The following is a 12,632-nucleotide window of genomic DNA, read 5'->3' as shown; positions in this document are numbered from 1 at the left end:
GTGCTCTCCATGTGGATTCCATGACCCTCCCTTCTTTTTAAGGTGATAATGTATGTGGTTATCTGCTACTAATAGTAAAAATTGCTCTTTCAAAAAGTAGAAGTAACTTGGTCTTAAATTAAATTTAAGTAAAGGAACAACTTCATTTGTTTCCATTTTTTTTTCTCCTGCAGGAAGAACTGTATTTGAAGCGTGTGGCAGAGTTGGATGAAATTACCAATGAGAGAGACAACTTTAGACAGGCTTATGAAGACCTTAGAAAACAAAGGCTTAATGAGTTTATGGCAGGATTTAATGTAATAACCAATAAACTAAAGGAAAATTACCAAATGCTTACCTTGGGAGGAGATGCTGAATTAGAGCTTGTAGACAGTCTGGATCCTTTCTCTGAAGGAATCATGTTCAGGTTTGTCAAACATTTGGTCATACTGAAACTGTTTTGAATAATGTTAATTTCTTAACCTGATTTTTATGGTTTAAATATTCATTGAACAGCTCTAAAACATGAACTAAAGAAGCAGAAAAGTTATTCTGAACCAACCACAGTCATAATTTCTTTTATGGATATTAATGGAAGGATAGTAAGGAAAGACATATTTTACTGCACTGTTTCAGAGTTAAACAGAATAGATGAACTCCAGGGGGAGGGAACAAATGTAATGTAGCTTGTATGGAGAAGTCACTCCTTCTGTCAAGAAAAAATAATTGTAAAGTGACACCAGCAGTTCTGAAGCTTCAACATGGAACATTAATCTGTAAGGAATTCATAATTTCCAACACAGACAGAGTTAAATTATTTGGTTTATGGGAAATTCTGTCCATTTTAGTAATGGTCTACACATAAGATTGTGTGTGGCTGGTTTTGAAGAACTTAAGTGAATATTATGGGTTCTGCCCCATGTGTCATAAATTGATTCTGATTGTAGATCGATTCCATATTAAGTGTAAAGAGCACTTCTGAAAGGTAAGTATTCAAGTGCTTTTAAATATTATGATTTCTATAAGGGACATTTAAAGCTTAAGACAATATGAATATTATTGAGGCATGAAGATGTTTTCATATCATAAACTAATTTCTACACTAATAAATGTGAATGGAATTAATTTATAAACTCTTAATTGTTTCAGTGTACGGCCACCAAAGAAAAGCTGGAAGAAGATATTTAATCTATCAGGAGGAGAGAAGACTCTTAGTTCACTAGCATTAGTTTTTGCACTTCATCATTATAAGCCAACTCCCCTTTACTTCATGGATGAGATTGATGCAGCCCTTGACTTTAAAAATGTATCAATTGTAGCATTTTATATATATGTAAGTACTTCTCTGTAGAATAACTACACTACAGTATTTACCAGAATAGTTTCCTCCCTCCCAGAAATTATCAATGCTCTTCTATAGCAATTCTGGCTGCAATGTCAAATTTTAACGGTTGTGAAATATGATCTTCACTGTAGACCTCATCTATTTATGGTTAGATTTTCCAGACCTGGGCATCCAATAGCTCCCTTTTAGGCACTTAAATAAGTGGAGGGATTTTCCTAAGTGGTGCTCAGCATATAGCAGCTCCCATTGTTCTCAATCCTGGGTGCTGAGCTCTTCTGAAAATCAGGCCCCTAACTTTTAGGGGGTTAGGGCTTTTTAGTGGTTTGATTGGCTGTTCGGGAAGAGAAAGCAACTATTATATTATACTGTTGTTGTTGTTTTTATTCTTCCTCAAATGTCAGGCAATAAAGTATTTTAAAATACAAGTAACGGAATATCTAACTTTAGATGATTATTCATTATCACTTTTTATCTTGCATTCCATGTTGCATAAAACCAGCATCCCTAAATGGTTTGTCTTCTGATAACAGAAGGCTAGTTCCTTCTCACTGTACTCAATAGAGGAAAATAGAATCAATCTTCTCTGCTTTTGTGTAAATTTTAAAGCAATCCCGGTCTTAAGAATTCTGATAGTTTGGTAGTTTACCTTGTTGCATTGTAAGTAAGCCCTGTGGAAATAAAAAAAAAAGCAAAAGAACTGTAGCTATAGTAGTCTGCATGAGTACTGCATTTGATAATTTAGGCTTTGATCCTGCAAATGACTTATGCAGGAGAATAGTTTTACTCACATAAATTGACTTCAGTGGAATCACTCATGTGAGTGAAATAACACCTATGCAAAAGTATTTGCAGGATTGGGCCTTGATCATTAGAATTAGGATTATACTATTGCAAGCGCCAAACTACTGAGGCCCACAGATTTTCTGGACAATCAGTACCTGAGAATCTGTTTTTCCTGAACAGTAATGCATATTAAAAGGAGGGTCCTTTTCTAATGTACAGCTGTTCTAAATCCAAGGTTTCCAAGTTGCTTTAATGACTACAAACTTCACATAAGAGCATAGTTTTTTAAAATATTGTGAACTAATATGAAATGATTTATTTCTTTTCCAGGAGCAAACAAAAAATGCACAGTTTATCATCATCTCTCTGCGAAATAACATGTTTGAAATTGCAGATAGATTAATTGGAATTTATAAGACTCACAATACAACAAAAAGTGTTGCAACCAACCCAAAAGTTATTGCTTCTAAAGGACTTGCTGAACTTGGTTCTGTCGGATGCTGCTGAATGTGTAAAATCTTCTGTTCTTAAGAAAGTAAAATCTTATTACTAATATGTATTTTCATTGTATTTCTGCTGCTCATCTGTAGTCTATTAGCTTGATTTTGTTTTGTGATTCATCATAGTTCCATAAAGTTTTGTAAATATCCTAGCTTTCATTATTTGAGCTTCTTAGCTCTTCTGCAAATCTGGGCTTACTAATAATTTTTTGTTGATTGGCTACACTTAATTTTTGTAGATATCTTAATTTATATAATTTTGAGCATAACAGAACTGTTTCCAAAAGTATATATCTAGTTGCATTTTAATTCCGTAGGCCATATATCAATGTTTGGGTTCTACCTGTAGATTTTTAAACAGCTTTTTACTGAGTATTTTATTAAAATAAAAGTTAACTAACTCAAGTTCTTGTTGAATGCAACTATCATGTTCAGAGATGTCTGTGTCCTATTGATGGAAGTGTGGTGTACACAGTTCCCATGATTAAGAAAAGAATGTGCTTATTTAAACACTAAATGTCTGTATTACAGTAAGGATTTGGTGCCCCATTGTAATGGTGCTGTACAAACTTAAAATAAGAGCTGCTGCCCCCAAAGACGTTGCAATATAAATATGGACAAGATGTGACAGCTGCAGGTAGAACACTGAGGCGGATATCCATTTGGGGGGAAGAAAAGGTAAGGAAAACAGTAGTGATAGTTGTAGAACACGTTTCATATATTTGATATGTGTACAGTTTAGAGGCTTCAGGTTAATGAATCACTAATTACCCATTATAATTAGGCAATGCACTCCGGTACAGGCATATATTAAGAAAGGAACAGGGTAGTCAGTTGTGCAGATTTGATTTGGGGAGGGTGTTCCATGCATATGGGAGAGCAGGAGATAGAGGCTGCTATCATGGGTGGAGAGGGACAGATAAGAATGGGGGGAGCTGAGTTAAAGTACCTTAAAGGTAATATTCATCTGCAGCAAGGGAAATTTAGGTTAGATATTATAAAGTTTTTTGTAACAGTAGTTAAGCTCTGGAACAGACTTCCAAAGGAGGCTGTGGAATCCTCATCATTGGAGGTTTCAAAATAGATTGGACAAACACCTGTCAGAGATAGTCTAGGTTTACTTGGTCCTGCTTCAGTGCAGAGGCTAGGCTTGATGGCTTCTTGAGGTACCTTCTAACCCTACATTTATATGAATGGGCCCAGATGGGTCTCAAAGACTGGAGAGAAGAATGCAGATGACAAAAAGATTTTGGAAAGGCTATGAAGGAAGAAAGAGCACGATTTAGGTATAGCCTGAATATGGTGGGGGCTGAATGAAGGCACTGTCAAGGACTATACCCAAATGAGAGGCCTGAGTGAGCTTTGGACAACTGCTGAAAAAGGGAGTTGCATAATCCAAACAAGGTTCTGAAAAATTAATCAGAGCGGTAGGAGGAGAACTTGTAGATGGCAGGAGCCAAAGACCAAAAAGCAAGAAAAAACTGTTACCTACCTTTTCGTAACTGTTCTTAGAGGTTTTGCTCATGTCCATTCCATTGTAAGTGTGTGCATGCCCAGGTGCATAGTCATGGAGATTTTTGCCTTAGCAGTATCCGTAGGGCGAGCTATGGCGCCCCCTTGAGTACCTTGACATGGTGGGCTCCCCACTCTGGCACTTTGAGTACAGAAGGTACAGGCCCACAAGGATTCTAAAAATTAATACTGGCCTGTATTACAGGCTTCTATTAAGGGTTACAACTTTTCTCTGACCTTGGAGGGGTGGTTGGGTGCCACCACCAACCAAGTGCAAAAACCCCTTTGAGAACCCAGGAAAGTGCTCTTGGGAATTCCTTCCTGGGGGGTACCCTCAAGCCCTTTCGGGGAAGAGCTGAAAAAGAAAAAGGAAATCGGCTGTTGCCACCAGCTAATTAAACATGTGCACAAACCTCTTAGGGACACAAATCCAATCCTGTTCTTAAAAAAGGTAAATTTTATTAAAAAGAAAGAAAATGCATTTGAAACACAGGCTATTGCTAGATTTAAAAAACCCACTTACAAAAATTCAGCATCAAGAATAACCTCCTTGAGGTCCAGTTTAAAGGTTACAAGCAAAACAAAAGCATCTGGGGTTAGCACAGAGGAGTCCACAAGCCATAAAGAAAGAAAAGAAATGCACTTAGGTTTATCTTCCTAGACATTTCCTGATCTACTTACATATTTGGCATTTTCAATTAGTAGTTTCTAGGTATGATTTGATGATTTTGCATACCTGGCCCAAAGCTTTTTACAGTATCGCTGCTCTGTCCCTCTCTCTCAAAAGACGGACAAAGGGGAAGTTTTTTCCCAATTTTAAAAAGTTCTAGCCTTCCCATTGGCTTTTTTGGTGAGGTGCACACTCCCTTCCTTTTACCTATGCAGGGAGATTTTTTAACCCTTTACAGGTAAAGCAAGTAGAGAACAGCTACTAAGAGGGATTTTATAGCTAAGTGACTGGCTGGGTCCATCCTCCTCCCCCTTTCATTTATCACTAGGGTGACCAGACAGCAAATGTGAAAAATCGGGATGGGGTGGGAGGTAATAAGACCCTATATAAGAAAAAGACCCAAAATCAGGACATCTGGTCACCCTATTTATCACAGGTATACTTTAGGTTTTAGGGGAGGGTCTGGGAATGCTATAAGGTAATTAACAGTTCCAAGGTGCTCTCAGACCATAACCAGCCTCTCCCACAACGCTTCCATCTTGGCCTGGAGTGCTTTCAGGACCATGACTTGGTGACCTACTCTGAAGAAATGCTCTCTGTCATGTTTATCATAACAAGCCTTTTGCTCTTGTTGAGCATCCTGTAGGTTTTCTCGAACAAGGGCTAGAGTTGTTTTGAAGGTTCGTTACAAAGTCCAAAATGTTAGTTCCTGCAGAAGATGTAACCCGCTCCCATTGCTGCTTCAACTGTAATGGTCATAAATGAGTTCAAAGGGTGAAAACCCCAAACTGGGATGTGGTACAGCCCTGTAGGCAAAGAGCAACTGCCACAATACAAGGTCCCAATCATTAGACTGCTTATTTATAAATTTACATATCATGGCCCCCAAAGTTCTATTAAACTTCTCCAGTAGGCCATTTGTTTGATGGTGATAAGGGGTGGCAACCATGTGGTTCACCCCATGAGTCAACTTGACCAAAGCCTTGGCCGAGATGATTTAGTTGGTGTCGGTCCTGCTTTGAGCAGGGGATTGGACTAGATGACCTCCTGATGTCTCTTCCAACACTTATATTCTATGAGCTTCCCAAAGAAGTTTCATGGTCTCTTCCAGGAATTTAGTTCCCAAATCCATAAAGATGACAGAAAGCCAACCTACCCTGGCAAAAATGTCTACCAATGCCTGGCTCATGTTTTTAGCCCTGATGTTGCTTAGAGTTACTGCTTCCAGCCATGGGGTGGCAAAATCCACAAAGGTCAGTATGTACAGCTTTCCTCGGGCTGTCATCTTAGAGAAATGACCCAGAATATCCACAGCTACATGCTGAAATGGAACCTTAATTATGGGGAGAAGCTGGAAAGGGGCCTTGACCTGGTCTTGGGGCTTTCCCACCATCTGGCATACCTCACAAGACTGGACATAGGTAGAAACATTCTTGCCTCTTCTCTCCCAGCATAATGACTTTCCCAAACAGTCCTTGGTCCTGTTCACCCCAGCATGGCCACTAGGGTAATCGTGGGCTAAGCTCAAGAACTTTTCCCTATACTTAGTTCAAACTACCACCTGTCTCTGAGGATGCCAGTCCTCCTTGTGCCCACCAGAAAGGGTTTCCTTGTATAAGTCCTCCTTATGCAACAAACCTGGACCTATTAGAAGAGCTGAGAGGTAGTGGGTCACTCCATGCTGCTGTCCAAGTTCCCTTGAGGCTTTCATCCGCTTCCTGCTCTGCCTGGAACTGCCACCTTGATGCTGGAGACAGTTCCTTGCTGGGTTGTGGACTTGGGCTTGGTCCTCCTGGTAGCGATGCAGGTGATGGGAGTGTCTCTATCACCTGTGAACCGCTCTCCACTGGTGCACTAGGTCATATTTCAGGCTCCGGTTCAGCTTCTTGCACTAGTTTAGCTGCAGGTGCAGGTTTTGTGGCACCCTTTGGTGCTGGCTCCCCTGACTGGTAGGGTTGCAAGCACAGGCTCTGGTGCTGACTGCTCTGCCAGCTCTGATCCTTAGCCTGGTTCTGGCTGGGTCCCAGGAACTGGATCTACAACTGCTGCCATAGACTGGTCTGGGGTTAAGGGCATCCCTCCATCCTGACACTTGGATCTCGGGTTGGGGAGGGCTGACCATTCCCTCTGGGGAAATCTCCAGTCCCCCATCCCCTCCCTGCATGCATTTCTGTCATGGAGCTGGATGTCTGGTCTTGATCTGTTTCAGAGTAACAGCCGTGTTAGTCTATATTCACAAAAAGAAAAGGAGTACTTGTGGCACCTTAGAGACTAACCAATTTATTTGAGCATAAGCTTTCGTGAGCTACAGCTCACTTCATCGGATGCATACTGTGGAAAGTGTAGAAGATCTTTTTATACACACAAATCATGAAAAAAAGGGTGTTTACCACTACAAAAGGTTTTCTCTCCCCCCACGCCACTCTGTAGCATGCTGTCAAGGTTTCTTCCCCACCCTACTTTGTAGGGTACAGATGTGGGGACCTGCATGAAAGACCCCTTCAGCTTATTCTTACCAACTTAGGTTAAAAACTTCCCCAAGGCACAAACTTTGCCTTGTCCTTGAACCGTATGCTGCCACCACCAAGCGTTTAAGAACAGGGAAGGAGCTCACTTGGAGATGTCTTCCCCCAAAATATCCCCAAAGCCCTACACCCCCTTTCCTGGGGAAGGCTTGATAAGAATCCTCACCAATTTGTACAGGTGAACACAGACCCAAACCCGTGGATCTTAAGAACAATGCAAAATCAATCAGGTTCTTAAAAGAAGAATTTTAATTAAAGAAAAGGTAAAAGAATCACCTCTGTAAAATCAGGATGGTAAATACCTCACAGGGTAATCAGATTCAAAACATAGAGAATCCCTCTAGGCAAAACCTTAAGTTACAAAAAGACACAAAAACACGAATATACATTCCATCCAGCACAGTTTATTTTACCAGCCATTAAACAAAAGGAAATCTAACTCATTTCTAGCTAGATTACTTACTAACTTAACAGGAGTTGTGAAGCTGCATTCCTGATCTGTTCCCGGCAAAAGCATTACACAGACAGACCAACCCTTTGTTCCCCCCACTCCAGATTTAAAAGTATCTCGTCCTCTCATTGGTCATTTTGGGTCAGGTGCCAGCTAGGTTACCTTAGCTTCTTAACCTTTTACAGGTGAAAGGGTTTTGCTTCTGGCCAGGAGGGATTTTATAGCACTGTATACAAAAAGGTGGTTACCCTTCCCTTTATATTTATGACACATGCCAATTTGGGAAGACTGGTTGCTCTAGGGTTTCAGTGCTTGACTGCAACCTCATGCACACGGCTGCCCTACTCTAGCCTAGCTATTTTGTTGCTCCAAAGCTAAGGGGAAAAAATAAACTGCTTGTTGGACTCCCTGGCTTTTCTGGCTGAACCCTTTGCATGCCTGTTCCCACCTCAGGCAGCAAAGAATGAAAAGAAAGAAGAAGAAAAAAAACTCCCTGGCTTTGCAGGCTGCCAAAAGGAAAAATGTGTCCTTTTAAAATCCAGAGGTCTTTCTCTGGTTCAACATGATCCCACCTCTGTCACCATGTCGAGCCTAATTCCCCACTCTGGCACTTCAAGTGCAGAAGGTGGGGCCCACAAGGATTCTAAAAATTAATACTGGCCACTCCAGGCTTGTATTAAACTCCCAAGGTTACAGCTTCTCTCTGACCTTGGATTGATAGATGCTGCCACCAGCCAAGTGCAGAACCCCTTTGAGAGCCCAGGAAGGCGCACTTGGGAATTCCTTCCTGTGGCATACCCTCAAGCCCTTTCACCCCCACTCTGGGGAAGAGCTGAGGGGAAAAAAGGGAAATCAGCTGTTGGCACCAGCTAGTTAAGCAACATGTGCACAAACCTCGTAAGACACACAAATCCAATTCTGTTCTTAAAAAAGGTAAATTTTATTAATAATAAAAAAAGAAAAAATACATCTGGCAACTCAGGCTAGTGCTAGATTTTAAAAGAGCAACTACCAGAATTAAGCACTAGGAAATAGCTTTCTTGAGGTCCAGCTCAAAGGTTACAAGCAAAACAAAAGCAGCCGGGGGTAGCACAGCATAATCCACAAGCCATAACAAAATAAAAGGGATAAACCTAATCGCTTCTTCCTAGACATTTCCTGATCTACTTACATTTCTGGGGTTTCAAATGATAGTTTCTAGGTATGATACTGATGATTTTTCATACCTGGCCCAAACAGCATTGCTGTTGCTCTGTCGTCCTCTCCCCAGGAGAGCAACAAAAGACAGACAAAAGGGGAGTCTTTTTTCAATCTTAAAAAGTTCTAGCCTTCCCATTGGCTCTTTTGGCCAGGTGCCCACTCACTTCCTTTTACCTATGCATAGCAGTGAGACTTTTTAACCCTTTGCAGGTAGAGCAATTAGAGAACAGCTACTAAGAGGGATTTTATAGCAACTGGCTGGCTGGGTGTCCATAAAAGGGATCCAAAGTTGTTTCTTGCTCTGCTCCCTCCTCCTCCTTCCACAATACCAAAGTGGATCCTCAGCTCCCCGGGGAAAGAAGTGGGTCTCCTACAAGTTCCCCTTCCTCCCACTATGAATTCTCATGTTACAACATTTAATGTTAATGAACAAGTGGGGTAACAGTAGGGGTTAAGCCCCCGCACTTTTAATTCCCCCACCCTCACGGGTGGGTCTGGTGGGGCTTCTACCCACAGGCTTTATGAACTCTGTATCAAGTTTACTACCACGTGGCAGCAGGTATGGGCATGCAGAAAAGCCTGTTACTTTAGTGAAGCCCTGCCTTAGACTGCAGTGTACTAGGAATTATTTATGCCTGTCTGGATTTCAGCTGAAGGACTCTCGCTCTGCCAATGAAAAGGGCTCAGGTATAAGCAGCAGCAGAATGGGATTTGTGCCTTCTGATCATGAGTCATAAACCCTTCCTCTTCTAGGAAAATAAAGGTCTCTTCCTTCCCCTCCTGCACTACATAAGGAGCACTTCAGGCAGTCTGCAACCAGATCAGACTAATATAACTATTCCACTCCCTGCAAATGTGCACCATCATGGGTATTACAGAGGGGTAAGTGAGAAACCACTCCCAATTTATTAATACTAGGTTGCTCCTACAATACCTACATAGCTGCTAGCTAGGGTGACCAGATAGCAAGTGTGAAAAATCGGGATGGGGTGGGGGGTAATAGGTGCCTATATAAGAAAAAGCACCAAAAATTGGGACTGTCCCTATAAAATCAGGATATCTGGTCACCCTACTGCTAGCCCACTTGGGACAGATAGCAGGCAATCTTTCAAGCTCCCCAGGCAGGGGTGGGCAAACTTTTTGGCCCGAGGGCCACATCTGGGTATGGAAATTGTATGGCTGACCATGAATGCTCACAATATTGGGGGTTGGGGTGTGGGAGGGGGTGCAAGCTCTGGGATGGGGCCAGAAATGAGTTCAGGGTGCAGGAGATTACTCCAGGCTGGGACGGAGGGGTTTGGAGGGTGGGAGGGGGATCAGGGATGGGGAAGGGGGTCGAGGCATGGGAGGGGGTCAGGCTCCAGGCAGCGCTTACCTCAAGCAGCTCCCAAAAGCAGCGGCATGTTCCCTCTCTGGCTCCTACACGGAGGCGCAGCCAGGCGACCCTGCATGCTGCCCTGTCCAAAGGCACTGCCCCTGCAGCTTCCATTTTCACAGTCATGGCAGCCTACATGTGTTGACTGGGCCATTCCTTATTCCCCTACCTTGACAACTGGCTCCCCCTGCCTCCTTGTCACACCTTCCTTGGCAACTTGGGAATTTGCATCAAAAAAGCGAGGGAAAATCAGTCATATGGTGAAGGTGTCTCCCCTCTGACCACTTCCCGACCCTCACCACTCTCATCACGCAACTCCGCCACTTTCCAAGTATGCACCACCACCATTGCCTTTCCCTCCTAGGCCTTATGGTGGCCTGCACCTCGGTTACATCGTATGCCCACCTTCATATGTATTGCCTCCAGCTGTGGCTCTGTTCAGTCTACAACCCACAGTTAGACCATCTGGGCCAGCCAATCCTGATCCCCCCCTCACCTGGTGGAGAAATCCAACTGCGGTCCTAGCCAGCATCCCGTTCATACCACCGACACGCCACATCACTCTCACCATGGATGTCTCGCATGCGGGCTGGGGAACCCACATGGACGGCCATGCAGCTCAGGGCCTCTGGTTGCCCCGGGAAGCGTGGAGGCAAATCAACATTCTGGAACTACGGGCTGTCTGCCTTGCCTGCTGGGCATACCTACCTTTCATCCATTCTCACCATATTCAGCCGCTTTCCAACAACATGACAGCAGTTGTATACATCAACAAGCAGAGCATGGCCAGGTCCTCCTCCCTCTGCAGGAACGCCATCCTTCTTTGGAATTGGTGTCTCAGGCACAGGGTGACCGTCTATGCTATACACCTCCTGAGCACCAGCAATTCTCTGGAGGACATGCTCAGCCATTCCTTCCACACCAATTGTGAGTGGGAACTTCATGAACTTCACCCTCCAATTGCTCTTTTGCCAGTGGGGCACGCCGCACTGGGACTTCTTGACGATGCTAGACAACTACAAATTTCCTCTCTTCTGCTCCAGAGGAGCCCTCCGTTGGGGTTCACAGGGCAACACGTTCGTTATTCCCTGGACCACCAAACTCTAATATGCATTTCCACCCATCTCCCTGCTCCCCCAAGTCCTGCGTTAAGTGTGACTCAATGGAGTAATGGTTCTTCTCATTGCCCCCTCCTGGCCTCGCCAGTATTGGTACCCAGATTTCCTTCAGTTCTCTGCTCGCCCACACAATCCATCTTCCAGCCCTTCTGGATCTCCTCAAACAGCAGCCTACAACAACCCAACTGAGGCCTGCTCCATCTCAGGGCCTGGTATTTGGATGGGGCTCCACCCACAATGCACAATGTCCTCTCTCATTGCAGATGCCAATCCACTAGAGCCTCTTACCAGGCTAAATGGTGCCACTTCACCACATGGGCGCACAACCACTGACATCCCTTGGACTTAGTCTCCATCCCCATCCTCCTGGACTACCTCCTTCACCTCCACCAATTGGGCCTCACCCACTCCTCCGTCTGCATCCCCCTGGCAGCGCTCAGTGCCTTCCTTCGCCCTGTGAATGGCTTTTCCATCTTCACCTGCTTTCTTCACGGCATTCTCAATGCCTTCCCTTCCGTGCAGAAGACTAGTCCCTCCTGGGACCTAAATCTTGTCCTCTCCGCCCTCAGTAAGCCACCCTCTGAACCTCTCACCACCTGCTCCCTCAGCCATCTTTCCATGAAGGTGATCTTTTTGGTGGCTATCACCTCCACGCAGCAAGTTAGCCAACTAGCAGCCATAATGCCAGCCCTGCCTTTTACCATCTTCCACAAAGACAAGGTCTCCCTGTGTCTTCATCCCAAATTCCTCCCCAAGGTGGCCTCCCCATTCCACCTCAACCAGTGCATGCTGATCCTCTACCCTAAACCACACACCTCTCCCAGGGAGTATGCGTTTCACTCTCTCGATGTCAGCCGGGCATTAGCAGTTTATCTCCAACATACCCGCACCTTCTGGGCATCCCTCAGGCTCTTCATCACCATCGCAGAGTGCTGCCTGAGCCGCGCCCTCTCTTTGCAACACCTCTGCAAATAGATCTCCCATTTTATCACGGAATGCTATGTGCTCTCTCATGTTCTCTCTTCCCCTGCTGCCCCGGGTCGTCATGGCCCACTCCATGCGAGTGACTGCTGCCAATTGGCTTTCCTTGCCGATGTCCCATGTCAGGACATTTGTAGGGTGATACTTGGTCCTCTGTCCACACCTTTTCCGCCCAGTACACCATTGCCCCTGC

General features: G+C 44.1%; 2 protein-coding genes across 13 annotated transcripts in view; one reads left to right on the top strand and one right to left on the bottom strand.

Moving 5' to 3' along the window:
• TRIM59 (tripartite motif containing 59) overlaps nt 1–12,632 on the bottom strand; it is a 63,679-nt gene that overhangs the window by 14,041 nt on the left and 37,006 nt on the right. The gene's annotated exons all lie outside the window — the stretch shown is intronic.
• The window catches only part of SMC4 (structural maintenance of chromosomes 4), a 135,791-nt gene that overhangs the window by 98,022 nt on the left and 25,137 nt on the right, over nt 1–12,632 (top strand). For 7 of the 12 annotated variants that reach the window (XM_048862749.2, XM_048862750.2, XM_048862751.2 and 4 more), the window contains 3 exons: nt 174–406; nt 1,129–1,312; nt 2,438–3,007. In XM_048862749.2, coding sequence (XP_048718706.1) covers nt 174–406; nt 1,129–1,312; nt 2,438–2,614 — 594 coding nt within the window. In that variant the 3' untranslated portion in view covers nt 2,615–3,007. Of the gene's footprint in view, nt 1–173; nt 407–1,128; nt 1,313–2,437; nt 3,008–3,138; nt 3,286–9,718; nt 9,848–12,632 lie in introns of those variants that run through there. The other 5 variants (XR_012669858.1, XR_012669854.1, XR_012669855.1 and 2 more) reach the window with 2 other exon arrangements.

This window comes from Caretta caretta, chromosome 9, assembly GCF_965140235.1.
Source record: "Caretta caretta isolate rCarCar2 chromosome 9, rCarCar1.hap1, whole genome shotgun sequence".
NCBI lineage: Eukaryota > Metazoa > Chordata > Testudines > Cheloniidae > Caretta > Caretta caretta.
The sequence above is the reverse complement of the archived record's forward strand: the minus strand, read 5'-3'. Positions and strand labels throughout refer to the sequence as shown.